At 50.0% G+C, this 25,634-nt stretch overlaps 9 protein-coding genes across 9 annotated transcripts; 4 read left to right on the top strand and 5 right to left on the bottom strand.

Moving 5' to 3' along the window:
• Nucleotides 1–386: 386 nt before the first annotated feature.
• On the bottom strand, nucleotides 387–902 carry VE01_03450 (uncharacterized protein; the record flags this gene model as incomplete). Its single annotated transcript, XM_018272940.1, has 1 exon — nucleotides 387–902. The coding sequence occupies one exon, from the start codon at nucleotides 900–902 to the stop codon at nucleotides 387–389; it is 516 nt and encodes a 171-aa protein (XP_018132615.1).
• Nucleotides 903–1,116: 214 nt separating this feature from the next.
• VE01_03449 (uncharacterized protein) lies at nucleotides 1,117–2,208 on the bottom strand (the record flags this gene model as incomplete). Its single annotated transcript, XM_018272939.1, has 1 exon — nucleotides 1,117–2,208. The coding sequence occupies one exon, from the start codon at nucleotides 2,206–2,208 to the stop codon at nucleotides 1,117–1,119; it is 1,092 nt and encodes a 363-aa protein (XP_018132484.1).
• Nucleotides 2,209–2,665: 457 nt separating this feature from the next.
• On the top strand, nucleotides 2,666–4,024 carry VE01_03448 (uncharacterized protein; the record flags this gene model as incomplete). Its single annotated transcript, XM_018272938.2, has 3 exons — nucleotides 2,666–2,922; nucleotides 2,972–3,055; nucleotides 3,122–4,024. The coding sequence occupies exons 1-3, from the start codon at nucleotides 2,758–2,760 to the stop codon at nucleotides 4,022–4,024; spliced, it is 1,152 nt and encodes a 383-aa protein (XP_018132483.1). The 5' UTR covers nucleotides 2,666–2,757.
• On the bottom strand, nucleotides 4,010–10,221 carry VE01_03447 (uncharacterized protein). The gene is made up of 6 exons (XM_018272937.2): nucleotides 9,974–10,221; nucleotides 9,791–9,918; nucleotides 7,374–9,739; nucleotides 7,077–7,321; nucleotides 5,555–7,029; nucleotides 4,010–5,502 (listed from the first exon to the last, which is right to left on the bottom strand). Exons 1-6 carry the CDS (start codon nucleotides 10,065–10,067, stop codon nucleotides 4,189–4,191), a joined length of 5,622 nt encoding a protein of 1,873 aa, XP_018132482.1. The 5' UTR covers nucleotides 10,068–10,221; the 3' UTR covers nucleotides 4,010–4,188.
• A 55-nt stretch (nucleotides 10,222–10,276) lies between these two features.
• On the top strand, nucleotides 10,277–15,473 carry MON1 (Vacuolar fusion protein mon1). Its single transcript, XM_018272936.2, has 2 exons — nucleotides 10,277–12,094; nucleotides 12,167–15,473. Exons 1-2 carry the CDS (start codon nucleotides 10,323–10,325, stop codon nucleotides 12,408–12,410), a joined length of 2,016 nt encoding a protein of 671 aa, XP_018132481.2. The 5' UTR covers nucleotides 10,277–10,322; the 3' UTR covers nucleotides 12,411–15,473.
• Nucleotides 12,814–14,648, bottom strand: PHO89 (Na+/Pi symporter; the record flags this gene model as incomplete). The annotated part of the gene is made up of 4 exons (XM_018272935.1): nucleotides 12,814–13,270; nucleotides 13,318–13,942; nucleotides 13,992–14,510; nucleotides 14,579–14,648. 4 exons carry the CDS (start codon nucleotides 14,646–14,648, stop codon nucleotides 12,814–12,816), a joined length of 1,671 nt encoding a protein of 556 aa, XP_018132480.1.
• Nucleotides 15,474–19,145: 3,672 nt separating the features above from the next.
• HIS1 (ATP phosphoribosyltransferase (ATP-PRTase) (ATP-PRT)) lies at nucleotides 19,146–21,593 on the bottom strand. The gene is made up of 5 exons (XM_018272934.2): nucleotides 20,686–21,593; nucleotides 20,554–20,588; nucleotides 19,937–20,500; nucleotides 19,746–19,886; nucleotides 19,146–19,692 (listed from the first exon to the last, which is right to left on the bottom strand). The coding sequence occupies exons 1-5, from the start codon at nucleotides 20,700–20,702 to the stop codon at nucleotides 19,460–19,462; spliced, it is 990 nt and encodes a 329-aa protein (XP_018132479.2). The 5' UTR covers nucleotides 20,703–21,593; the 3' UTR covers nucleotides 19,146–19,459.
• Nucleotides 21,288–21,787, top strand: RPS28A (40S ribosomal protein S28). Its single transcript, XM_018272933.2, has 3 exons — nucleotides 21,288–21,359; nucleotides 21,436–21,519; nucleotides 21,599–21,787. Exons 1-3 carry the CDS (start codon nucleotides 21,299–21,301, stop codon nucleotides 21,658–21,660), a joined length of 207 nt encoding a protein of 68 aa, XP_018132478.1. The 5' UTR covers nucleotides 21,288–21,298; the 3' UTR covers nucleotides 21,661–21,787.
• Nucleotides 21,788–22,572: 785 nt separating this feature from the next.
• On the top strand, nucleotides 22,573–25,287 carry VE01_03442 (uncharacterized protein; the record flags this gene model as incomplete). Its single annotated transcript, XM_018272932.1, has 5 exons — nucleotides 22,573–22,710; nucleotides 22,770–22,934; nucleotides 22,985–25,086; nucleotides 25,145–25,227; nucleotides 25,283–25,287. The coding sequence occupies 5 exons, from the start codon at nucleotides 22,573–22,575 to the stop codon at nucleotides 25,285–25,287; spliced, it is 2,493 nt and encodes an 830-aa protein (XP_018132477.1).
• Between the last annotated feature and the right edge of the window lie 347 nt (nucleotides 25,288–25,634).

The following is a 25,634-nucleotide window of genomic DNA, read 5'->3' as shown; positions in this document are numbered from 1 at the left end:
TTTCGCCATACGATTATCATTTCGCTGCTAACTAAACCAACAACGGCTTCGGATAAAAGGAAAAAGTAGCTATATTGTGTCCTATTAGCAGCCGCATGTAACGCAATATGGACTGAGGGGTTCGGAACAGGAACAACTATTGATGATCATGCTGCGTATTCAGGCTGTTGTTCTCAGTGTGGAGACTACAAGTGAGGAGTTATATTAAAGTTGGCTGTGTCGGTGACATCGGCTAACTCCACCCGGCACTTTAGCAGCACCGTTTACCCCACTTCCCCGCCCTTACCCCAGAATTAAGCGTTACTGGAAGTTTCCCCTGAAGCAATTATCTTGTCATGAGGGGTTGATATGTGCATATTTTTGACTTCATGTTCATTTTCATTAATTTAGCTGCTCTGAGTGGCTGGTATATATGCAACTAAAGCCTTGCTGGCACCCTCCATGCAATACTGGACGACCTCGACCTTGTCTCCTTCCGGTGCAAGTTTCGCAATCTGTCGCAAATCGGATGTCCTCGGCAAGAATAAGGCACACTCCGTCGACTTGCACATCTCGTGGATCTGCTTGGCGGAGTACGGCTGCATGGTATCGAGATTGAAGATCTCGTCGCCCCGATAGCCTGGGCCGCCCCAAGGTGGGCTGGCGAAGATGGTGGATGTATTGAAATCAATATTCCCATCCTTGGAAACAAAATCAAAGCAATCATCATTGATCCAAGTAATCTTGTCCGCAACACCGTAGATTGCCGCGTTATTTTTGGCGCAAGCAATCACAGAAGGATCCTTCTCTATTGAAATGACCTTTTCCCAGCGTCCTGACCGAGCGAAGGCAATAGAATTCCCCCCTGCGCCAGCAAAGATGTCGACTATTGTAGTTTTTGAAGGATCTATCGAGGCTGCCATGTCTGAAGCTACCTGGACGGCAACTGGCTCCGGAGTTATCCCAAACCATGAGTCGTCTGTCATGTATACCCCCTCATCGTATAATGAGAATATACTGTATCGTTGCTGCCAATATTTCTGAAGGTCCCAAGGCACTTCTGCTAAACTTTCATAGTGATGGCACTCATCTGTAAGCCCAAATTCATCAACGTAGCTCTGTTGTAGATCATCCATCTCAGGCTGACATTGATTGGTCGAGTCCGCCATTGGTTGCAATGGGAGTATTAGAGGGTGATATTTGGTTGGTCTCCTTCAGGGTAATGAAGGGTCGTTCAAAATACGCAATTCTGTCTCTGGTAAATGACGGAATGACTTCTGATATAACGTCGGCAAAATCTCTTTCTAAGCCGTCAGCCAGGTTCTTAATTGGAACACGTGCTGCAGCGTATGACTTGGCGATGCTAATATCACTTCTTTCGATCGCTTTTGTGAGGTCGATAATAAGTGGTTTGGCTCTTTTCCAGTTGTGGGCGTTTCTGATCTTCTGCTCCCTCGATGGAGCGAGAAGCTTAAATGTTGGCTGGGCGATGTTGACAGGCAACTCCTTTACCCTGGCAGTTTTCTTGCCCCGCGAAGTCGAAACGGGCTCTGATGGTAGAACTGGCTTCTCCAAATTATCGACAAAGTTCCTGAAAGATTCCTCCGAACTTTGTGTATCGTTTGTATTTCCGATTAATACTTCAGCACTCTTCTGATTATTGGTCTGGCAGAGCTCGGCGTATAACTCCGCGGATGTTTTCTCCGTATGTGAAGCTAATGCTTCGGTGAGATTTTGCAGTGCCTGCTTAAGGGCGACCTTGTTTTCAGTGGCGTTGTGTAAATCTTGAGCACATGCGTGGAGCTCCTTCAAGGCTTGTATCCTTTTCTCTACCAGTTTCGGGTCGCGGTTGATTGCGTCCAGTCTATCCTTTTGGCTCTTTCGTCTCTCAAATCTGATTTTGATTCTGTTTTGCTTCTTGGCTTTAGATGCTAAGGTTTTGGGTTTTTTCGGAGTTTTCGCAGCCTGTTCCGCTTCGCGTTGCTTGCGAAGTTGCTTTGTTGTGAGCTTTCTCTCGGTAGATCGTGCGTCGTTCAGTTCAATGTCCTCAGAAGAAACAACAGCAACTGGGGCCGGTGTAAAAAGTGGTTGTTTGCGATGTTCTCCGTTGAGGTTCAGATCAGAGAATAGACCGTAGAGTTGATGTTCGTTGTCCCTCTGTGAAAAAAAGTTGGAGGAGTTCGCCAGCGGACGGCCGAACGATTGAAACGTCTGCGGGTTGGACGCCATTAGACCCAATGAGGCTCTGGCCGTAGTAAGAAAGTATTTCTTGGAGCTCACTGTCTTAATAACCCTTGCCAATATTTGTCGCACAGTTATGTCGACGGGTCGGTTCGTGTGAAGCCAAGTCTAGTTGTGGCGGTGGCAGCCCCGCACTTCGATTTTGAGGGACTCTGCAAAAGTCAAAGAAGTGGATGCGAGTAGTAGCTGAAGTAAGTAGATTAGAGCGTAGCGGTGAAATACATCACAGTTTGTTGCCAAGCAGTTCCACGATTTGCTTGCCCAGCTTCTTTGTAAAATATAAAAATTATCCTCTTGACAAGTTGACAGGGCTGAGGTATTTAGCGTGGTGGGCACAAGGCTGCGTGCCAAGCCTTGAAGATGTAAATTTAGCCAATGACGAAACATGATACAGTACGTACCTTGTTGCAAGTGAGGCCAGAGCTCCATTAACCATAAACATCACCAGCTACAAGTCTCCGTCTTGAAAGTCACTGACAAAAGATTGCTGAATCCCAACATCTCTATATAATACAATTGCATGCGGCTGGAATCAAGATGTTTAACGCCCTAAACCGCTTCATATCAAGGCTCGATTCCGACGCGCCAGCCCAGACGTCCACCTACAATGCATTTGGCTTCCAAGTCCTACGAAATAAGAATGCCGACCTTCCAATTGAGCCTTGGTTTGATTTTGTAGTTGGGATCAATGGGCGCATGATTGTATGGTTTCACTCAATAGTTCAGCAGACAATCTCTAATAAAGAATTAGGAGGACTCAGATCCCAGTCTCTTCGCCCAAGAAGTCCGCAACTGCGCTGGAGGCACCGTCACTCTTGGACTCTGGAGCGCAAAGGTAACACCTCCCTCCTCCCTCATCCATAGCTCCCATAATCTCAACTAACGCGTTATTACTTACCAGGGCCAACGAACACGCACCTTGCACGTTCCCATCCCCTCGGACAACCCCACCCTAGGCATATCCCTCCAACACGCGCCCCTCTCCACCGTCGCAACAATCTGGCACATCCTCGACGTCCCCGCCAACTCCCCCGCCGACCTCGCCGGCCTCCTCCCCTACAGCGACTATATCCTCGGCACCCCTGAGGGAATCCTGCACGGCGAAGCCGGCCTCGGTGAGCTGGTAGAAGACCACATCGGCCGGCCCCTCAGGCTGTACGTGTACAACAACGAATACGATGTCACGCGCGAAGTCACCATCCAACCGAGCCGCGACTGGGGCGGAGAGGGTGCGTTAGGCTGTGTACTTGGATATGGTGCGCTGCACCGCATACCCGCGCCGCTCAGTGAGCCCGTTGCCGAGCCGGGATCGACGCTTTTCGATGGCGAGCCGGCACGATTCTCGAACGAGGAGTCAAGGGCGGCTGCGCTCTCTGCCACCGGTGCCCCACCTATCACAACCGCTCCTTCCGAGTTCCTCATCCCCGCACAGTTGCCTGGAGCAGCTCCGCCGCCTCCAGCTTCGTCAGACAAGGCGCATAGGAAACACGGGCGCGGACATGATAAAACAGTACAAGCGAAAGGAGGAGAGCTGGACGATTATTTTATGGAAGGCGAGCAAAAGAGCAGAGAGTTAGACTACGTGCCGAGTGCGAAACCTACCAACACGCCGCCACCCCCGCCGCCTAAGAGTGGAGGTCCTCCGAAGGCCACGCCAGGCCCGCCTAAGGGAGGACCCCCTCTAGGAGGGCCCCCGAAGGCTGGGGAGTCGAAGGCTGGGGAGTCGAAGGCTGGGGAGTCGAAGGCTGGGGAGACGAAGGAAACCGAGAAAGAGGAAGAGGAAGATAAACCGGTTGCTAATTAGATATCATATTGGGGAGCTATTTAGTGCAAATCGATACCCATTACGTTCAAATGGGCATTATTTCGTTGCTGGGGCTTGTGACAGTACTTGCTGTTGAACTGTATCTTGAATATCTATTTACACGTAATATAAGTCCCAATAAGCTCTCCTGGCATGGGGTTTCCTTACAACGCCTTTACAACCGCGCTTTCATCAAACAAATCATCCAATACTTGCCTCCTACACTCCTCCCACTCTATACTTCCCATCTCGTACACCGTCTCAAACGCCCAGATACTGAGTTGACTGAAAAATGGCCTCAGCACTTTCGCAACTAACTCATCCCTCCTCTCTAGGTTAACGCCTCGTGTCTCCACCCGGCCAGGACCAATAAGGGGTCGTCGCATAGATTTATCTTTTGTGTCCTCAGGAGCCACGCTTGTGCCTTCAAATGCACCGGAAAGCGTAGCTGAGCCGAGTTCCTCAGCTAGCTGGTCAATCAATGCCGCTGGCTGATAGCCTGACGAGCTAGGTCGATAGACGGCGTCAATGGTATCTGTGATGAACAGCCACTCGTGCAATTGGAAATCGTCTGGGGCAATACACAGCAGTAAGTCGAGCAGTTTACATGCTTGTAGGATACTGAAATTGTTCCAGGTGTCTGCCGGCCCACTGTGGTCGGGCGCGACCACCGATGATATTGCAGCTTCTAGCTCGGCGTTGACTGTTGGCCACATAAATGCGAGATGAATTGGGCTGGTCTTCAGGACTAGAACGCGCAGAAGTATGTATATCTCTGCTCGAGTAGTTGAAGAGGGCGACGAAGTGGTGGTGGCAGTGAGGAGCTCCACAATTTTGTCGTTGATATCAGCGAGGACCGATACGAATGTATCATCGGGGACAGATAGAATAAGCGTGGCAATGCGGCGAAGATTGAGTTGTGTCTTTCGATCAGCTTCAAGGCGGGCACTGGTAGCACCGACCCCAAACACAATACCGGCTGTTGTGGGCGGAGTAATGCGAGAAAGGAGTTCAGGCATGCGCTCTTTGTCAGTGATTGCCCATTGGCGGATAAGGGCCATCCAGTGGCTCTCGTACAGACTTGGCGGATTCGCAAAGAATCGAGGGTCGTTGAATGCGTCTCCTAAATCTTTCTTCCATACTTTTTGGGTGTTTGCCAGTCGTGAGAGTTGGTACAGCAAAGTTAATAGGCTTACTGAAACGTTTTCAGGGTATGCTTTGGACCGAATTGTCGGCCCAATAACACTAGTCGATATCGTATTGGCCGCAACCAAGACTCTTTCGGGCTCAACCAAAATCTTGGGTAGATTTGGAATAATGGTGGCAAGGATCTCAACGACGTCTTCGGCTCTGCGCTTTAATTTTGATGAAGAAGAGACCTCGGAATGCTTTTCAGCGGGCGGTTGCTGCGACGTACTCATAGAATATCCTATTGGGTTGGTCGTAAAGGTTGCAGTTAAAAGTCTTAAGAATAGGTCCTGTATAAATATTAGTATGTGCATGGTTGATGGAGAGGCCAGTGCTACTCACTGCGAGGTCCTTCCGCATTTTCCGCTGCTCCCCAAAGTTGGTATTATCCACCTTCTCCCCAAGGACAGAGGTAAACTCAAGAAGTTCAGGTAGAATTTGACGATGTGGGAATGGATTCGCAAGAATATCCTTCAAAAATGTCATGCAATCCGTCCAGATCTCGTCCATAGCGTCATCTTCCACAGATCTGGTATAATCAACCAAGAACACGACAAGTTCCGTGTCAAGTAAAGTGGACGTCAATGTGGACTTTCGGGATACATCTAAGACGCCCGGATTGGTACGGCTGTATATAGCATCGAATATTGCCGGTATGGTATGTTTGGGTCTACTACCATCAAGGACGTGGAGCAGGTGGAAAGCCGCAGTGTACTGCGTGTTACTCGCGGTTGAGGCCTTCTGCCAAATTTCGATGACAGTCTCTAGGCACTCCAACGGCTCGGCATGGAAAAGGTGCTCCAGCAATCTTCTTGCGCGATTTCGCATCCGCAGAGAGGTGTACCCGAAAGATGCCATGGAGTCGGCATCTGGACTGAAATCGTCTCTGCCCCGTCCACCCCAGGACCAAATCTTGAAACAGATTCTGACAGCATCTTGAAACGACAGAAGAACAGTAAGCCTACTGTTGGCAGTCTGGGTTCTTGAGTGGTGCGTTTCTGTTGCGAAAACTCCCGAAACCATATTGCCAAAGAAACCTTGAGGCTGGTCTGGACTTTTCGCCGTCGGAGCTCGAGCTTCGTCTTTGAGCAGCCGCTCATGACCGCGAGCAAGGACTAGTTCTAGTCCGTTGAGAAATGATATCAGGGTAGCTTCCGGCGCCGAGTTGGCTTTTATGCTGCCATCGTAGCCTTGGAATGTTTTGCGAAGAGACTCAAATGTCTGGGAGATTTGGCTGCAAAATGTTTCGACCAGGGGGATGAGCACCTGGAATATTGTGTCTGAGTATAGATTTATGCATTCAGAAAGAAAGACAATCCAATTGTCTAAAACGGGACGGCTATTTGGCGATACGAATGCTGCTTGCAAACACTCAAGCAATGCACTTGGCGGGGGGGGTCGGCGCTCGGACAACATTTCGGTATGAGCAACTGCTTCTGATTGAACAGCACCGCGATTTGACTCTGGTGATAGTGGGCGGTGCTCAAGCTTTGGCGACATAGGCGGGCTGATTGGTGATTCTTTCTTGAGTTTTAATGAGGCCAAGACAACATCCAAAAGCGAAGCCTGCAAGAAAGGATCCGGATCTGCCAGCGACCGTTGTAATTTGCTAATCAGATCAACTTCTAGGTTGAGATCGGTAAAATTTGAGGAGAATGGATTCGCAAGAATCTGATGTAGAACTGCCAATGCTGCCTGGTGCAGCTGGCTAATAGATGCATCAAGCTGAGGCTCTGCCGGGTTATGCGTGCCATTTATTGCTCGTAAACACACTTCCAGAAAAAATTCTTGAAGCGGAATATCATCTTCGTGGTGCCCTATAACGCGTTAAAAAATACTAGAGATTCTTTTGGGATAGAATTACCAATTGAATCAGTAGCTTCGTCAGTCTTTGGAATCGAAACTTTGCTGTTGGCAAGAGTTCCCCACGTGCTTATTGTGGACCAACGCAAGATATTCAGGAAAGTCCGCAGGTAATAGAGGCAGTTGTCAATATCATCATCTGTGGTATATTGCATTGTAGACTTTTCAGTGCCAGCGTTGCTTTGGATTTCTACCGGCTGTAGGAATTTGAATCCAGAAAACTTTGAGACAAATAAGTGGAATATCCTATTGAAATAACGTTAGCAGGTTAACAGGCCACACAGTCGTTATTGCTTACTTCTCAATTCCAGGAAGATTCTGAATCCAAATCCTAACAGACGTAAAAAGCTGAGTTCTCTCGTCCGAAAGGGCATCAAGTAAAAGGAAAAGTGGTCGGCAGAGCATTATTTCATAGTCACCGGTACTTGGTGCTAGTCCCACCGAGTTGCTGTCACTCTTCAAAGGTTTTGATCCTCTACGTTCGACATGGACTGCGTTGTCGTGGAGAGTATGAGTCCATAGCACGGCGAACCTGCGGCCAGGGTCGGCATTTCTGCTTGTAAACGTCCCAGTAACATCATATTCCACAATCAAGCGACACAAGGAGGCCTCGATCTCGCGATTTGCATCTCCTAGGCAAGTTTGAAGGTGCCAAAGGTTTCTCACAGCTTCCACGTGGTATTTTGGGCAGGACGGTGAGAGATACGACCATGCAAGGCGAACTAGCGGGTCAACCAAATCGGAGATTTGCTCCAGCTTCAAGTAGCGTGGGTATAACGCCGTAACAATAACAACAACAGACGAAAAAACAGAGAATGGGGGCGGTGTGGATGCCGAAAGCTTCTCATGGATTGCAGAAAGAAGTTCACTAACATCTAAACTCTTGGCGACAGGAGCTGTTGTGATAAGTGCCACGAGGAGCCGAACTTTGACGGCGACATCAGCACTTGATGTCGCAACGCTCAAGCTCCGGCTAGTTAGTCTGACGGCTTCGCGGAGTAGCAGCTCAGAGACCTCTTGGGCGGAAAATGGCGGCGGAGAAACGTCGAGGTTGCCTTGATTATGGACATAGAAGTGGCGTACTTTGTCCATAATGGATTTGTTGTCGATGGATAGAGTAGGCTGGCGGCGTTCAGACTCCGACTGTTCGGTGGATATGGCTGAGACGAAAGCCCTTTCTGGTATTAGACCTATCAAGTCCAGAACAATATTTGTTGCAAATGTTTTCACTTCAACAGAATCGATCTCCTTTGATGCAGTCTCATACAGCATCGCCAGAAGAGCCAAGGCGGTGATCGGTGCATGGACCAAAAGCATCTCCTCTTCCCTCACATTAAAGTTCGTGAGAATAAACCTCACAAGAGCAAGCTTGTCGAGTTTCACGTCATTCGATGCTTTATTCGAGCCCACAGCCCCTGCAATCAGTCCTGTGATTTCGCTCCATATTAGGCCGCTCTCCACCCCGTCGAAGAAGACACTGGCGCTTCGTAGAACTTCATTGAAATCTGCAGCCGAAGTACTTTGTGATTGATATCTCCTTACACTACCAACCACGGGTAGAAATACTTCTGGTACAACGAGCCCTCCTATTTCCCATCGATCCATTAATGATAAACAGACTTTGAAAGGGCGGGCTCTTTCCGCGGGTGCGAGTTGATCCCGAGCAATCATCTTCAAGATGGCTTGTGTTAAAGGTTGCAAGCCAAATTCTTCGAAATAGCTTGTTCTTGTCGCACTTATAGACATTGCACGATCACGGGCGTTTCCAGAAGCCGGACCCGGCCCGCTTTCCACTTCTATGCCTGCGACAGGCTCAGGCCCCAAGAGCCAGCTCCATAGGCGCCTATTTAAGCTCATATCTCGGCGAGCTACTACGCCAGATGCGGCTGCCATAAGGAGCTCTAAGTCATCGCTTTTGACTCGACTTTGAAAGACAGTGGCGTGCAAAGGTAGATGGGTAACCAAAAGGTCTAGATACCCGCGTTGTATGAGAAGCTGGTCGTCTTTTAAACCTGCTGCAAAGCACCGCAGAAGGAGACCGGGCTCAGGGGTGGTGATTATCTCTGTCCCATTCCCGGGTCCTTGATCAAGATTGGGAACCGAACCGCTTCGTGATCTAGCATCAAGCTTTGGCAGGCTTCGGACAAGGTATGCCAGAGCACCTAGCCTGCGATTCGCTCCAGTAATCGATGCCAGGAAAAAGCATTGCCAAAAGTATTCATCTCCGGCGGTGTTTTCGTGGCCATCTTGGCTGCCCTTTGGTCGCACCGCTTTCTTAAAGTCATTAAGCAGCTTTAGTGTCTGGTCAAAATCTTCGCTTGTCTCCTCTTCGAGGCCTGGTAAAAGGGCCAATATTATAGCTTTGAGTGCTGGGCGCAACGACAACGGATCAAGCGGTACAAGGTGTGTCTTGAGGAGGTCGAGGAACGGCGACCGCACCGTCAGAGATGCAAACGACAAAGTCGACGACAGCCCAGGCAGATATAGCGACAAGTCTCTCGATAATGAATCCGTACCAATTGTTGAGAATATGTAGTTGTACACTTCGATAGCCTTCTGGTGCACCCCCGAGGGTAGCGTTGGGTTGAGACATTGGGCTAGTCTCCGAGCAACAATTCCCTTGGAGGGAATAACTGTAATATTCGATGGACGGGCTTGCAAAGTCTATGTCATATCATCAGTTTATGCATAATTCGGAGATTGTGAGAGCCAGACCTTCAATAGCCTTCCCAAAAACGAGATATAGTCCGCCCATTCCTGTAACTGGCTGTCGAATAATGCCAGCGACCTGTCGACACCGGTAGCGTACCTCCGAAAGGTTTTGTCTTTACTAAGGGCTTCTTCTATTGAAACATGTCAGCTCCGACTCGTATGTCTCCCTTGTACTGTAGACGTTACCTTCACCCCGCCATTTCCTAGAAATCGGCGATGCTCTGCCTGAATTCGTTGGTGAGGACGTCTGATGGCGCCCTGGGGCAGGGTCAAGAGCCATTTCAAAAAGAATATCGTTCAGGCCTTTCCGGCATACTACAAATTATGCGCAAACAGTCTTCGAGATTCGCGCAGCTGAATATTTCCTGAACGACGCGCGCCAAAGTGGTCGTGGCCTGAATACAGATCTCGCGGCAAGTTCCACCTTACCCCTGTGGAACGCTATTTGGAGCCTCTGACGTGAACGCGGCACGGCAACGTGGGATAATCCCTGGCAAGTGCCTTGATAGCTGTTCCACCCCACATTTTGGGACGCATGGAATCAACGACTAACGACTTCGACGCGCCAACACCTTACTCTCTCCTTACGTTACTCAGCCCTTCAATCTTTGGACGGTCTAGAGGGCAGAATAATGGGATTGTTTTGCCACATACAATGGAAGATGAAGCAGCAGCTTCCACTGCTCTGAACGTGACCGACGGCAATGGAGGGGAAACTAAGACAGAGACGGCTCCGACTGGCGCCGTAGTCGATGACAGTAATGGCCCCAACGAGATTCCACCTCGATTACCGCCTCGTCCGAACCAGCTCGATTCACTGGAGCGACCTTCGACACCACTCTCAGCGAGACCCAAGCCCCGAGCTCAACCGACTACTGCGCTGTCCTCGATAGACATCCAGACGCTGTCATTTCCCGACGGAACCAGAGGCACGTTCTCATCGACAGATAATACGGCATCTCCGTCCGCGGCGGGGACTTCTGTTTTGGATTATAGCCACAGAAGAGATTCACGGAGCAGGGATGAGGCAGATGATAATGCCAGCCTGCAAACCTTCACCGGAACTACACATACTGGAGGAGGAGACCTGGAAAGCCTGCTGGGAGGGGCCAACGCACAAAGTGCAGCATGGAAAATGCTAGCGGGTCAAGCAGAGACGGTCAATCCGTTTGAAACGATTGAACACTCGGAAAATGATAAACTGGCCGTGTTCGAACAAGAGTTCGATGAAATACATGACGTCGACAGCGAAATGGGCAACGAGGAGCAACTACTGGATCAATTTAAGTCGAAACTCAAGCATTATATGATATTTTCATCGGCGGGAAAGCCCATATATAGCAGGCACGGCGATGTCAACCTGATCAACGGCTATATCGGTGTCATTCAGACGATTATATCGTTCTATGAAGAATCGAAAGACCCCCTTCAATCTTTTACTGCCGGCGACACCAAGTTTGTCGTTTCTGCACAGGGCCCTCTATATTTCGTCGCCATTAGCAGTCTGGGTGAGAGCGAAGCGCAACTTCGCATCCAGCTCGACGCTTTATACATGCAGATCTTATCTACCCTTACCCTCCCACGCCTCACCCAGATCTTTACAAACCGCCCATCGACCGACTTGCGTCGACCTCTCGAAGGCACAGATGTCCTCCTCTCATCCCTCGCGGACACATTCACCAAAGGCTCCGCATCCACCCTCCTATCCGCTCTGGAGTGTCTCAAAATCCGCAAATCCCAACGCCATGTCATCAACAACACCCTCCTCAAGACCCGCACCGACAACCTTCTCTACGGTCTCATTGTCGCCGGTGGCCGCCTAGTCAGTGTCGTGCGTCCAAAACGTCACTCTCTACACCCGAGTGACCTACAACTCATTTTCAACATGCTCTTCGAAGCCAAGAGCATCCGCTCCGGCGGCGGCGAGAACTGGATCCCCCTCTGCCTCCCCGGCTTCAACAACACCGGTTACGTCTACATGTACGTCTCCTTCCTCGACGGCGAAGAAGACGACACCACCCCGGAAAGCACCAACAGCCGCGACGATGCCGTCGCAGTCCTCCTCATAAGCACCGACAAGGAGAGTTTCTACGAGCTCAAACAGATGCGCGACGCTGTCGTCGCGCAGCTCCACAAAAACGGCAGCCTGGATATCATTAAAAACGCCGTCCGCGCCGGCCGCCCAAGTACCACCGATATCGTGCCTGGCACCCAGCTGCGGCACTTCCTCTACAAGAGCCGCGCAAACGTGCAGTTCACCACCAGTAGCTACGCACCGCATTTCAACAGCCTGATTTCCCACCGCCGGTACGCCTCCCCGTTTCCCCTGTCACCTCACCCAACTGTCCTATTAGTACGTAGTAGCTAACAACCCCCCAGCCTCCTCTCCCTCTACCAAACCCTCCATGCCTCCTCGCACGCGCGCACATCACACACCAAAGTCCTCCACTGCGTCTCCAAGACCTCCATCGCGCTCGCCTGGGCTACCCCCGTCTTCGAGTTCTACTGCGTAGCTGGCCCAAATTGTGCCAGGGGCGCGTTACTGCAGGGAGCTAGTCGGGTGGTGCAGTGGGTTAGGAGGGAGGAGGAGAGGTTGTTTATTATTGGTGGGGCGGTGTTTTGATTGCCCTGCGAGCCAAGGGGCAGGGGTGAAGGAGAGGGCAGGGGTTGTATGGTTGAGGAGTTCGTGTGGCTTTTTTGTGGCGTTGTGGAGGATTTCTTGGATTTGACGTCTCATGAGCTGTGTGGATTTTGAATTCTCATATTCTAGTCACAGCATGTTTTGCATCCGATAAAGGGGTCAGGTACATAATATAACCAACAAGTTGGCAGGTTTATATTACTAAAATCAAATACAATCTATTACGATAATCGGGTATGGTATACTAAAACAAATTCCTCCACAAACCCGCGTGCGCGCCTGCCCTTACCCCAAGTCCAAAAGGCTGGAACAATGGGAGGAACAGCTACCACGACACATTCCATGCACGCTCTCCTCTCGCCAAACACACAAATCAAAGAATCATCTAGGACACGATAACAGCCTTGCCGAACTGCGGGGCGTTGATCAGGATACCAGTCAAGCATCCCGAAATGATACCAGTGCAAGGAAGCGTGATGATCCAGCCAAAGTAAATCCACGCAATCATGCGCCAGTTGATAGCCCTCCACGTACCAGCGCAGAGACCAACACCGACGGTCGCACCGGAGATACACTGGGTGGTAGAGATTGGGAGAGCGAGACGCGTGGCCATGACGACGGTGACGGCGGAGCCCAGCTCCATGGAGAAACCGCGCGAGGGGGAGTGGAGGGTGATGCGGTTACCGAGCTGGCGCATCATGTTGTAGCCGTAGAACCAGAGACCGATGGAGAGGGCGGCGCCGCAGTAGGCGAGCACCCAGATGGGGACGTCGGAGGACTTCTTGAGTTCGTACTTGCTGCTGTGCCAGATTGTGAACACGGTGGCGAGGGGGCCGACGGCACTGGGGTGTGTTAGGTTGGGTTTTCTTAGGGGGTGGGAAGAACTTACTTGGCAACATCGTTGGCACCGTGGGCGAAAGAGGCGGTACAGGCAGTGAGAACTTGGAGGAAAGAGTAGGTGTGCTCGGCCTTGTTATCGTAGTGGGTGGCAGCATCGTGGACAGACTTCAGGTCACCAACAAGGGCCGACGACTTCTTGGACTGGTGGGATACAACATCCATATCGACACCCCTGAAAAGAAGCCTCTTAGCGATCTGGAAGGGGCTCTTTTTTGGCTGCTCCTCAGCATCGATGTCAGTAGGAGAGTCAATGTTCTTCTGAAGGCTGACAGGCTTGCTGCCGTTCTTCTCGACGTCCTCAGCGGTATCACGTCCAGGGGCAACGGTTCCATCGGCCTGGGCTGTTTCGTAGTCGAAGGTCTTGTAGTAGTCGGTGACGATATTGTGGCCCTCTGGCTGTGGGGGCACGGGGCCGCGCTTGAGGAGGAGAGGGCCGAAGAAGAGGTGATACCACTTGAGCTCCCAATCGTCCTTGACGAGAAGGCGGTAAAGGTAGGGAAGGAGGAAAATGACGGTGAGAAGCGCAACTCCGCCGCCAACACCGAAGATGCAGCCAAGAATAAGAGCAGTGCTGGGGTTCTTGATGGTAGTGGCACCCTTCCAGACGATTAGCACTGACTAGTTAGCATCTGTTGGCGAATTTCAGTTGCATGATGAACTTACTGGTGAGGATAGCAGTTGTGAAGCCGAAGTAGATCGGCACCATGAAGAAGGCGGCTCTGACTGGGTTCTCGCGCTTCAGGACACCGTACTTGGTGATGGTGAAGATAATGGCACCGAAAATTCCAGCAAGTCCGGGAGCGATGGCCCAGGCAGCGAAAACCTGAGCAACACCCTTCCAGCCCCAGGTGACGTTGTTTGCTCCAACTGTCGCGATACCCATGCCGATAACACCACCCATGATGGAGTGGGTGGAGGACACAGGCATACCGAGACGGGTAGCAACGGATAGGTAAATCGAGGATCCGACAAGGGCACAGGTCATTCCGACCATGAGGACCGCCGGGTCCTTCTCGAAGAAGGAGATGTTCACAATCTTGGTGCGAATGGTGTCGGCAACACGACCTCCAACACCGATAGCACCTGCGAATTCCATGACTGTGGCCAAGCACATAGCCTGCCTCAGGGTCACAGACCGCGACGAGACAGACGTAGCCCAAGAGTTGGCGACATCATTGGCTCCTATCATCGAACATTAGTATCGCTTTGGAGAAAAGCAGTCGTCCTAGTCACGGGGCAGGGCAGCATACCGATCATGAAGGCATCGAGGAAGCCAAAAATCATCGCAATAGCGAAGATATAGTCGAACTGGTGAAGCATGGCGGCGGTTGGGCTGTGTACAGCTTCTATGAGAAAAGGTCTCTATGAAGCAGCCCCAGAGGTGAGGGTCTCGGTTTGTAATGAGGTTGAACGAATATTTTGGGAGAGGATGAGCGAAGCATACTTATATGTGATACCCAAGACATTAGGACCAACAATCCCTCCCCACAAGTATCGACTAGGGGGGGGGGTTGTGGGTAGGAGGGGGACATTTCTTCTGAGCTGTAATGGATACCATAGTAGTACTCGAGTACATAGTATGGTAGTGTATCATGTAGGTGTACGCTACTAAGTACAGTAGTGGCAAAGCCAGGATCGACCATAGTGGGTGCTGCGTAACATGATCCATCCACTATAACGAATTTAGGTTGACAGACAAATTTGCTGCAGGTGGAAAGGCACCTGAGCGGAGCATTATGATAGCCAAGACTAACCTCAAGGCGGGCAAGTCTGCACATGGGGCGGCATGAGGGCGGCATGAGGCGGGGGGAGCATGACACTACAGGCGCAATAGAGAAATGATAGTTGAAGGTTTAGTAGTAGAGAAGATTGCATCGGTTGGGAACAACCGGTAGATCATGGTCTGACCCAAGAGCGGTTGCCAAGCCGTTCATGCCGTTATGATAATACGAGTATTGCAGTGACAAAGCTGAGGAAAGTACATGGGGATTAATCAAATTACTCGAGTGCCACCTTCCAAGGAGTCGCTTAAAAATGAGAATTCGTGCAAAAGAGCGTAACATCGGCAATAGTTCCAAACTGATGGTGTGAAGAAAACAATAGTGTTGATCGTGTTGGTGGTGTTAGTGGTGTTAGTCGAAGGATTGCAGCAGACTTGACAAACATCGCCCCATCCGTGGAACATAGCGTGATACCTTTAGAAGGAACGATGATGCATGCTAACACTACTACGCCGCACTGACGATATACCCTTGCAGTCCCCTAGTCCTATCAATCCCAAGAGATCGTGGTGGGATGACCAAGAAAAGGCAGGGACAGGGCAGGGAAAGAGCAGGGAAAAAACGCTCTAAGAAGCAGTATTTGTTGCAGGCCATCGATGCCAAGTTGAGCTTGAGTTCTTGGCACAAAATTGGCAACGGGTAATAGATGCTGCTAAACCCACGTGTGGTATTAGAGTGTGTTGGTGTTCCTCAGCTTTCGGTGTATATATGGAGAATCTCGAGTCGTTTTTGTTGGAATTGTAAGCTCATTTTCAATACGAAGGAAACTGTTAGTTAATGGGGAAGTTGTTATGGAGAATATGAGAAATCCTCTCGGGAGGAGGAGATGAGGGAGATGCGTGAGCAGATGATGTAGCTTGGTGATTTGACACTACGGCGCCATTATGACCAATGACCCTTTGCATCTACAATTACATACTTGCTTCTTGTGACGCCTCACTGAGACACTGTACAATCAAGAGCCAGCGACGAAGCAACGCTATGGACCTCGGAATCCCAAAGTAGACAGTCATAGCGGAGTTCAAGGTCCCCTTGTGCCACCCCCCATGCCATCCTCTAAAAACTGCAGGTATCGGCAACATCTTGCCGTTTCACCCACCCGAAAACAGACGTAAACATGCATCTCCCTCCAGATTTCACTTCGACGTCGTCGCGTCGTGGCGTCGTGGCGTTGCCACACCCGCACCGCGTCCCGTTAGCCCAATATAAACGCCAAGCGATGCCAGGCGCCAAGAGAGAGTTTCTGCCGCCACTAGACCAGGGCCTATACGCCCCTAGACCAGCTACCCCATGCACGACAGTGCACCTAGGACCCACGTGTATCCATCCTCGACGTTCATTGGCTATTTTTCAACATCACCTCTCTACATGTGTGGCTCTCAGTGGCTGATGCAACTCCTTCATCATGCCTCTCTCTCTCTCTCATCTTAACTGCGACTCGTAACTCTCCTCTACAAACTCGACGCGACGTCGAATATGGCACTATCGTTCTCTAGTTGTAGGGTCTTGGGGGTCGTTTAAGCTGCAGAATTCCAGAATCCTATCATCATCACTGCGTGATGCCCAATAGTTGACTTAGTGTTCTCGTGCTATCTATTGTCGTCCAGCTCCCCCTTCACCATGTCTCAGCGACCTCAAAAGTGGTTCCCCAACACGCGCGTTCCCCTCCGTTTGGCGACTATTGGCGAACTACCCAGGTGTTGACTCGGAAAGCGAGTGTCAACCTCGTGGGGTGGGTGACATCCTATACCCTTCTGGAATCAATAGAAGGAAATGCCCCTGCTTAAAGGAGCAGATCGATGTCCACAAGATGCCCTGCACGTGCCCATCGTGCATGTTCTGGAAACGAACGTTGGTCCCCTAACGGAAGGCGATGACCGATATTAATTCGCCCAGCCGGATATGCCGCTTAGCCGCTGTTACATGAAAATGCTTGTTGGTCGGTCAATACCGACGGTGGCTCCATGGAAGCGAGAGGCAGGGTGCTGGAGATATCGTGTAAGACGGGGTGATAAGACTTTGAAATGATCGGCGACACCGCACATATAAAGATCGTTTCTTGCACGTGGTTGACAAAAAAAGTCGACCCTAGGATGAGTTCGTAAGATGGTACCAATAGTGCTTATACACCCTTCTGTCACCCTCGTTGATACTAGGTTGACTTAATCAAACTATTTCTTTCTTAGCCATGTGCAAGGAGGCAACCACGGCAGAGAAAGGGCTGCTTCCCTCTCACTGGTGTGTTGAAGCTGGTCTAATAAAATGTTTTACATGATAGTTCTTTTCTTTTCGACGGGAGCCTTGAAGCTGGTCTAGTGAACTCTTCTTCTTTCCAGTTGTGGTCAAGGAGCAACCACGACATGAGATAGGATCCTTCTCACTCCTCAATATATTCAAACTGGCCTGGTCAAATGTTTCTTCCTAGCTGTGTGCGAGGGGCGACTACTGTGCTAGAGAGGCTTCTCTCCTCTCTTCTGTGTGTTAGAGTTGGTCTAAATAACGTCTTGTCCCTTCCATCCTCGACGAGCCACCACAACATGAGAAACCTGCCAGCTTTCACAGTTAGGGCTTCCATTAAACTTGCACATCAGATGTCTACGAACTATCGCGGTCATGGGTTTCATTTTGCCCATCAAGTGTTACGGCGGCTCATTGAGTGCCTTACCAAATACCCCCTTTGATCCTCCACTAACCCCTCAAACCCCAAAAGCGACACAAGCAACACACCCTTCAAACTCCAAAATACTTCCCACCATATCTCTTAACGCCATGCCGCCGACGAATCCCATATCCCCATACTCCCTCCCATCACCACCCCCACCACCTCCAAACCCACCGTCCAATCCATAACCCTCCTCCCCCCAAAACCACCACCACCACCCCCAACGCAGCCACAACCCATCTCCTCAACTCAAACGCATCAACCACCTCCATCCTCAACATCTTCCGCTGCTTCGTATGCCACACCCATTCCTCATCCTCCCCTCTTTTTGCGCCACCACCTTTCCCCCCCCTCCCGGATCCTACATACGCATACGGCGATCCCGGTTTCGGCTTCCATAGCATTGCGCTCAGCCATCCTCCATTTTGGCGGGGTGCGCGGTCTCGTCGCCGGGAGGAGGTGGTGTGGGCGTCGATTAGGAAGAGGGAGAGGAGGAAGGAGAAGAATGTTATAGGGGCGATGACGAGCTGCGGAGTGTTAGCTGGTGTGGGACGATTCAAGGTTTTGGGGGTATATACCCGCGAGAGTGAGGATTCTCTATATTCCTGCTGTGGCGGTGGTGATGAGGTCCGCCGCCGTGTTGTGGGAGGTGATGACGGAGACGATGGCATTGTAAATCTTCGCGCGGATCACTGGGGTCGTCGCCCTTGTTTATCGCTAGGCCGGATTTATAGATTATAGAATTATATATTATCGCAATTTCAAACCCATTCTCTTGCTAAAATTCATTCTTCTCATCAAATAAAGCGTTTTGGTTGTGTTTATACGACATTAACCAAACGAGGCTGACGTGGTGATGGGAGGCTGACTGACGCGTACGTCATGCAAGGCTGTGCATTTGTTGGGAACCCCACCACCCTCCTATACAACTGTGGGGAGGGATTTGCTGGAGGAGGGGGTGTAAATTTATTCTAGGAGTGGCTTTTGAAAGATGTGATATGACGGGATGAAGGGAGGACAGATGGCTGGGGTTGGGGCTTGAGAGATGGCGTGCTGGTGCTTGGGGGGGTTGACGTTTCGGGGGCGGGATGGTGAGAACTAGAAAGTACATTATAGTATGTGTTAGAATGACACTATGAAAATTGTATGATTGGGTGAGGGAATAGGAATTTAATCTATGTTTGATTTTGACGTCTTGTTGGTGGTTGATCGGTTTTATCATTATTTATTCGAATAAATTCGGTTGGATGGAAATTCATACATTGCTGGTTTTATATTTACCAACTTAAAAGGCGAAACTCAACATTGACACTGTAATCGTACACTACTACTAGCCTCGATTTATCCATAAATCCAGCCTGTTCATTGGTATTATATTTTTAAATTCCTGTATATATAGTAACTAAACGCATTGGTCTGCAAGGAAGGCAGGTCCTTGGGGTATTTATTCAACAATGAATATCTCTCCTTGGCGTCTACCAAGACTAACAAGAGCATGGTCAATGTGTGATTGAATTAATCCGACTAATGCCAATAGGTCAACTTTTGTATTTAGACTAACTTCAACAGTTATGCGTCCACAGAAATGCCTCGAGTTAAATTATTCCAATTCCAGCATCGAGATGCCTCAGATCTGCGGCCCAATACGGACCAATACTTCGCAAATTGCTTTTAACAACACTACCCCACTACGTACGTGTGTTCAAGATACCCATAACCAAGATGTCCTCCGCTCCAAGGCTCGACAGCTCATCCATCACTGTCGCAATCCTCTTCTTCTCCACCATTGAGCTAACTGCAACCCAACCCTCCTCCTCAAGCGCGTTGATGGTGGCAGCGCGGCGGCCAGGGGTGACCTTGGTAACGGCCTCGAGGTTCTTGCGCTCGACGTTGTATTGGCACAGAACGTATTGCTTTGCGGCTGGCATGCTAGTTAGGGACTGACCCTGGAAACGAGCCAAGGGGGAAACTTACAAATAACACCCTGTATTCTTGAGGCGATCAGGTCAACCATTGCCTTGTTGGAAGGGTTCTTTGACTTGATTAGAATAGCCTTCGTGGACACAACAGTGTCGATGGCTTCTAGACCAGCTGCCTTCATTGTCTCTCCGGATTCTAGGGCACGGTTAATGTGGTGCTCCTCAAATGGAAGGAAGACGACCTACCAACGAGATCAACAATTCCATCCGCAACACCAAGCGCGCAAGCAGCCTCAACACTACCGCTCAACTCAATGATCTTAGTCCTGAGCGGCTTCGGGCCCGACGTCTCGCCATTCGCGGCATCAGCCTCAGCCTCCAACTTAGCAAAGTACTCAGCCGCAAGACTGACGAAGCTCGTGCCAATGTTCTTGCCAATCAGATCCGCAGGTGTCCTGTACTTTCCCTTAACGGGAACCTGGACCTGCAGCTTGCAAGCTCCGAAATCGAGATCCAGGAGTTGGTCGCAGCCCTTCGGCGTGGCGCCCTCCACGGGTGTTGATTTCCCAGACTCGGCCTGGTCGCGGACTATAGCGCGGCGGCGCGCATCGTGCTCGGCGACCTGGTCAAAGCCCGTGATGCCGAGATCAACCTGACCCTCTCCGACGAATGTGGGGATGTCGGCGGCGGGGAGGAAGACGAGGGCGATGGGGAGGTTCTTGACGAGCGCGATGTCGAGGCGGTTTTCGCGGCGGAACTGGATGTCGGCTCCTTCGAGGAGGTTTAGTGCGGTGGCATTGAGACGGCCCTCTGGATGGTGTAAGCAGTTGGACTGTGGTTTTGCAGGGGGGGAAGCTGCTTACTCTTTGGAACGGCGAAGAGGAGTCGTCCTTCGAGGCTGAGACGAATGAGGTCAGTGTCGTTGCTGATGGAGCCCATGGCGCGCTAAGTTTGGCTTGGCTTTCCTTGACTGTTGAAGCTGGGGATTCACATACTGGTTTACGAGATCCATCGCAGAGAAGAAGAAGAGGAGAGGGGGTGGGGGGTCACCCTCTTTATCGTATCACCACCTGCAGGGTCGTACAATTCACTTTATCCAGTGAATGTCGCGCAATGCAGACCGGGTCGGAGAACTTTGGAAAAAGCTCGCAATTGATTGCTTCTTTGGCGCAAAATAGGTCGTTAATCTTGGAATAAAATTGCGTTGTTTGGGGAGATAATAGGATTATAATGAGATATTTCGTCTCGATCTTCTGACTCTGACTCCGATATCTCGAAATTGTATCCCACCAATGATTTACCCCTCCAAAACTCGTGGCACAGGAACCGCCGATTCACGGCCCGCTTTTGGAATTCAGCCGCCAAGAAAAACGCTAAGCCGAATCAAGTCATCCTTCGGGTGTACGTTTCGCCGGTCGCAATAGGGTTTCTCGCTTCTGGAGCCCTACAACCGATTCCGAGAATTCTTGACCCAAGCGTAGGAATCATCCGCCGACGACATCGAGCTTTCAAACCCCTCCGAATCCACGACCCGATCACTCATGTACGTTGTGCAGAGCCCGAATTAGCTGCCCGCCGACATGCTGACAGTATGTAGAATTCGCCAAAATGGATACCTCAAAGGTCCCAGTCAAGCTCGTCAAGGTCACCCGCGTTTTGGGCCGTACCGGTATGCACAATCGAGTAGCCGCAGCGAACGCAATCGCGCGGTAATTTCGGAAGACGAAGTCCTGACAGTTTTCTAGGTTCCCGTGGAGGTGTTACTCAGGTCAGAGTTGAGTTCATGGACGACACCACCCGCAGCATTATCCGCAACGTCAAGGGCCCAGGTACGAACTTCCCCGACCAATATACCGCGACGACCCATAACTGGATTTGAGGAAGAAGAGTGCTGACATATTACAATAGTCCGTGAGGATGATATCCTGTGCCTACTCGAGTCCGAGCGTGAGGCAAGAAGGTTGAGATAAGCGTGCCTGGGTGTAGGAAAAGGGTCTTCTTTGGTTGTGCAAGCATTAGCTGCGGGCTGGGTTTCAACCAGATACTGGCTGAGGGGCGTTGAAGCACACAGAAATACAACGATTTCCAAATACCCCAGGCTTGTCCTTCATGTGCGACGAATACTGTGATGATATGCGGCAGAAGGCTATTGGGCCTATGGGAACATTTCGCATCGAAGTCGGATCTGCGTCACAACCGACTTGGAGGACACCTAGCTCGCTGCGATGATGGGTTCGCATATCCAGGGAATTCTCGACGTCGACGCTTCCATGGGGTGGCTTGGCGAGTCCCCTTCTGCCAAAGTTGCCCATCCCAGCGGCATGCTCGTTATTCCCAGCAATCCAGCAAATTACTGCCTCATATGCCGCCGGACCTTGTTTCTGACCGAACTGATTCCCGTTTTAATCAATGCTCCCAGTCTGCCTTTCTGGATGTCCTTCGGAGCAACCGGGTGCCATTGGCTTGATCATGGTTCTCACTTGCCCATATCAGACTCCAATCCACCTTCCTCCACACATGACTTTGATGTTCCCTAGCCTTATAACGTTGTTCCATGGACGAGATTATTATGTGAATGTTTGATGCTTCTCTATTGTACCGGAGCAATGTGAACCTGGGCCTGCTGCCTTTTTAGAGTTGTCAATATATAGAATCAGATTATGTAGAAAGGCCGTTTTACAGGTCACGGGTGCTCATCAATGCTCTCTAGCAAATAAATACACATCACGTGACCAAGCGACAGGGGTGGCATTAACTATGTCATAATCACAGTCGTCTAAGACCAAGCCAGGTACAATTTCCATCATGTTATCGCCTTCTGAAGATCAACCCTAAGGTTATCTTTCTCAACCCTCGTTTGCTCGAAAAAATATGTGGGCAAGATGAGCATCTCTCTTTTCAGCTCTCTCGAAGGGTGCCAAGATGACGATGTTATCAGTCCGAAGGCCAATGAAAAGGATATCTATGTCCAACTTGTCATCTCGATGGGCTTGGGAGTTTCTTCTTTCATAGCATTTTGCGTAGGTTTTAGGGTGCTACCGAGTATTTTGCGGTTCAATACACTGACCATCATGCATAGATACTACGTCCGCGATGGAAGAGCCTCTATGCGGCCCGAAAACGACATAGCGATGCAGCCATGGCTCTGCCGGATTTACCGGATACTTTTTTCGGCTGGATACCAGTGCTATTCAAGGTGACAGAAGAGCAAGTCCTCGCATCTGCTGGATTAGATGCGTTTGTGGTATGTTGATATTGGCGCGGGGACAACGAATAAATAGCTGACTGGTATAGTTCCTGTCGTTCTTCAAGATGGCGATAAAATTCCTCGGAGTCGCATTCATCTTAGCAGCAGTGATCATCGCACCGATAAATAAGCACTTTGTTGGACTCGACTTGAGTGGAGGGGACAGGAAAGACAACGAAACGACTGCCGATGCTTCCAGCTCCCACTACGTATCACAAGGATTTGTGTATATATACGCAGCCGGGAAAGGCAAACATAAGGTCGAAGAGGATGAAAGTTATCTGTGGGCATATCTGGTGTTTACATATGTTTTCACGGGGCTGGCCATCTACTTCCTCATTGCCGAGACTCGAAAAATCATCAAGGTCAGACAAGACTATCTGGGAAGCCAGTCAACGATTACCGACAAAACCATAAGGATTTCGGGCATTCCAGAAGAACTGAGATCAGAAGAAAAAATTATAGAGATCTTGGAGAAACTGAAGATAGGCAAAGTGGAAAACGTAACTCTTTGCCGCAATTGGAAATTCCTGGATGACTTGATGGAAGAAAGGGCAGCGACGCTCCGAAAGCTCGAAGAAGTGGTTTCTGTTCATTTCAAGAGGCAAAGGGCCCAAAGAAACTTTGAGCGCGCATCTGAAACCCCAACGGAATATCATGACGATCCTGATCAAGACGAGAATGAAGATCGGGACGAGGGTGATAATTTGTTGGACAACGCCTCCATTGAAGTGTCATTATATGGCCAGCCGCGCCCTACAACTCGGATCCGAGGCGGATTTTGGAACCTGTCAACCAAAAAAGTGGATGCTATTGATTACTACGAGGAGTATCTACGAAGACTCGACGAGAAGATCAAGGATGCGAGAAAAAAGGAGTATACGGCCACTCCACTAGCCTTTGTTACTATGGATTCTATCCCGGCTGCTCAAATGGCTGTCCAGGCTCTCATTGACCCAACACCTTTGCAATTCCACGCTTCTCTTGCACCGGCGCCATCAGACATAGTATGGTCAAACACATACCTGTCACGGTCTAGTCGAATGTTGAGGTCTTGGAGCATCACTATCTTCATTTTGATTCTGACAGCCATCTGGCTTATCCCAGTTGCGTCATTAGCATCGTTGCTAAACATATGTTACATCGAAAAGTTTGCTCCCAAACTTGCAGCAGTTTTGTCCCGCCATGACATTATCAGAGCTCTTGTGCAAACGGGTCTTCCCACTCTCGTTGTGTCTTTACTCAACGTGGCAGTTCCGTTCTTATATGACTTCCTTGCGAACTATCAAGGCTCAATCTCCCAAAGTGACGTGGAGTTGTCTGTGATATCCAAAAACTTTTTGTTCACCTTCTTCAACTTTTTCCTCGTCTTCACGGTCTTTGGAACGGCGAGTAAAATTTGGCCTGTTTTGCAAGATTCTCTTAAGGATTCAACGAAGATCGCATACAACCTGGCGACATCTCTACAAACCCTTGGATTATTCTACACGAACTTTATCATGCTCCAGGGGATTGGCTTGTTCCCGATGCGATTGCTAGAGTTTGGCAGCGTGTCTTTGTATCCTATCATGCGATGGGGAGCGGAAACACCAAGAGATTTTGCAGAACTTGACCAACCGCCAGTATTCAAGTATGGGTTCTACCTTCCGACATCGCTCCTTGTTTTCATTTTATGCGTTGTCTACAGCATACTCCCAGCAGGGTTCCTGGTCCTTTTATTTGGGCTCATTTACTTTGTCCTTGGCTACTTCACATACAAGTACCAACTTCTTTACGCAATGGACCACCCGCAACACGCAACAGGTGCAGCATGGACTATGATATCTTACCGCATCATGCTGGGTCTTGGTATCTTCCAACTGGCAATGGCGGGAGTGATTGCTCTGAAGCAAGCCTTTACGGCGGCTCTTCTCGTCCTGCCACTTATAATGTTCACCATGTGGTTTAGCTATTTCTTCGCCCGAACTTTTGAGCCTTTAACTAAATATATTGCGCTACGAAGCATACGACGAGATAACAACGAGGAAGTCAACCTTGCTGACGAATACCTCGGCATCCATCGACCACCCGGACGCATCCGTCGTCGCAGTACTATAGATGAGGATAGGGAAAGGGATCAAAAGTTTGTCAACCCAAGTTTGGTTGTACCGTAAGTGCCCTTAAATATCTGGCTCTTGCCACAGTTGTCCTAACCTGCATCAGATTAGAGAAAATGTGGATTCACCAGAGGCCCAGCGCTGGTGGGGAAACACCAAGAACACTGGAGCACGAAGAGAGCACCGCGAGCTCTGTGAGTTTAGGAGATACCCATATATGGCGAGAGAATGGCGATAGCAATGTCTGAGATTAGCGCATACATATTATTACTATTGGATCTAATTGGTATGGGCATAGCGTGGGGCATGGAGTTAGAATGCACCTTCTTAATTTGATCAAGGTCATCGATGGATATTTAGCGTCAAAGTATGTGACCCAGCCAGTCGCTCTTGCTTGTTTGAGTTTATGAAAGTGCAACTGCAGTGAGGTCTTCAGTCACCTCTGGAAGGCTCATGAACGATTCCATAATACTTTCAGAGGCCGCCACCACATATTCCTACTCCAGCAAGGTGACGTGGGGCCATTCATTACAGTTCATATATCAAATTGATTATCATTATTCTGCTGAGTATACATTGTCTACCGCCCTTCTCCTATGGT

Source organism: Pseudogymnoascus verrucosus, assembly GCF_001662655.1.
Source record: "Pseudogymnoascus verrucosus strain UAMH 10579 unplaced genomic scaffold scaffold_10, whole genome shotgun sequence".
In the NCBI taxonomy this organism is placed as follows: domain Eukaryota; kingdom Fungi; phylum Ascomycota; class Leotiomycetes; order Thelebolales; family Thelebolaceae; genus Pseudogymnoascus; species Pseudogymnoascus verrucosus.
This window is presented reverse-complemented; position numbering and strand designations above follow the sequence as displayed.

Coding starts and splice junctions, on each gene's coding strand:
- VE01_03447 (XM_018272937.2), bottom strand. CDS start 10,067: ATGGCTCTTGACCCTGCCCCAGGGCGCCATCAGACGTCCTCACCAACG. Junction 9,919..9,973: donor TAGGAAATGGCGGGGTGAAG/GTAACGTCTACA, acceptor ATGTTTCAATAG/AAGAAGCCCTTAGTAAAGAC. Junction 5,503..5,554: donor AAATGCGGAAGGACCTCGCA/GTGAGTAGCACT, acceptor ATATTTATACAG/GACCTATTCTTAAGACTTTT.
- MON1 (XM_018272936.2), top strand. CDS start 10,323: ATGGAATCAACGACTAACGACTTCGACGCGCCAACACCTTACTCTCTC. Junction 12,095..12,166: donor AGCCTGATTTCCCACCGCCG/GTACGCCTCCCC, acceptor ACAACCCCCCAG/CCTCCTCTCCCTCTACCAAA.
- HIS1 (XM_018272934.2), bottom strand. Junction 20,501..20,553: donor CCTCTTCGCCGTTCCAAAGA/GTAAGCAGCTTC, acceptor TACACCATCCAG/AGGGCCGTCTCAATGCCACC. Junction 19,693..19,745: donor AAGAATACAGGGTGTTATTT/GTAAGTTTCCCC, acceptor CTAGCATGCCAG/CCGCAAAGCAATACGTTCTG.
- RPS28A (XM_018272933.2), top strand. CDS start 21,299: ATGGATACCTCAAAGGTCCCAGTCAAGCTCGTCAAGGTCACCCGCGTT. Junction 21,360..21,435: donor CCGCGTTTTGGGCCGTACCG/GTATGCACAATC, acceptor ACAGTTTTCTAG/GTTCCCGTGGAGGTGTTACT. Junction 21,520..21,598: donor CCGCAACGTCAAGGGCCCAG/GTACGAACTTCC, acceptor ATATTACAATAG/TCCGTGAGGATGATATCCTG.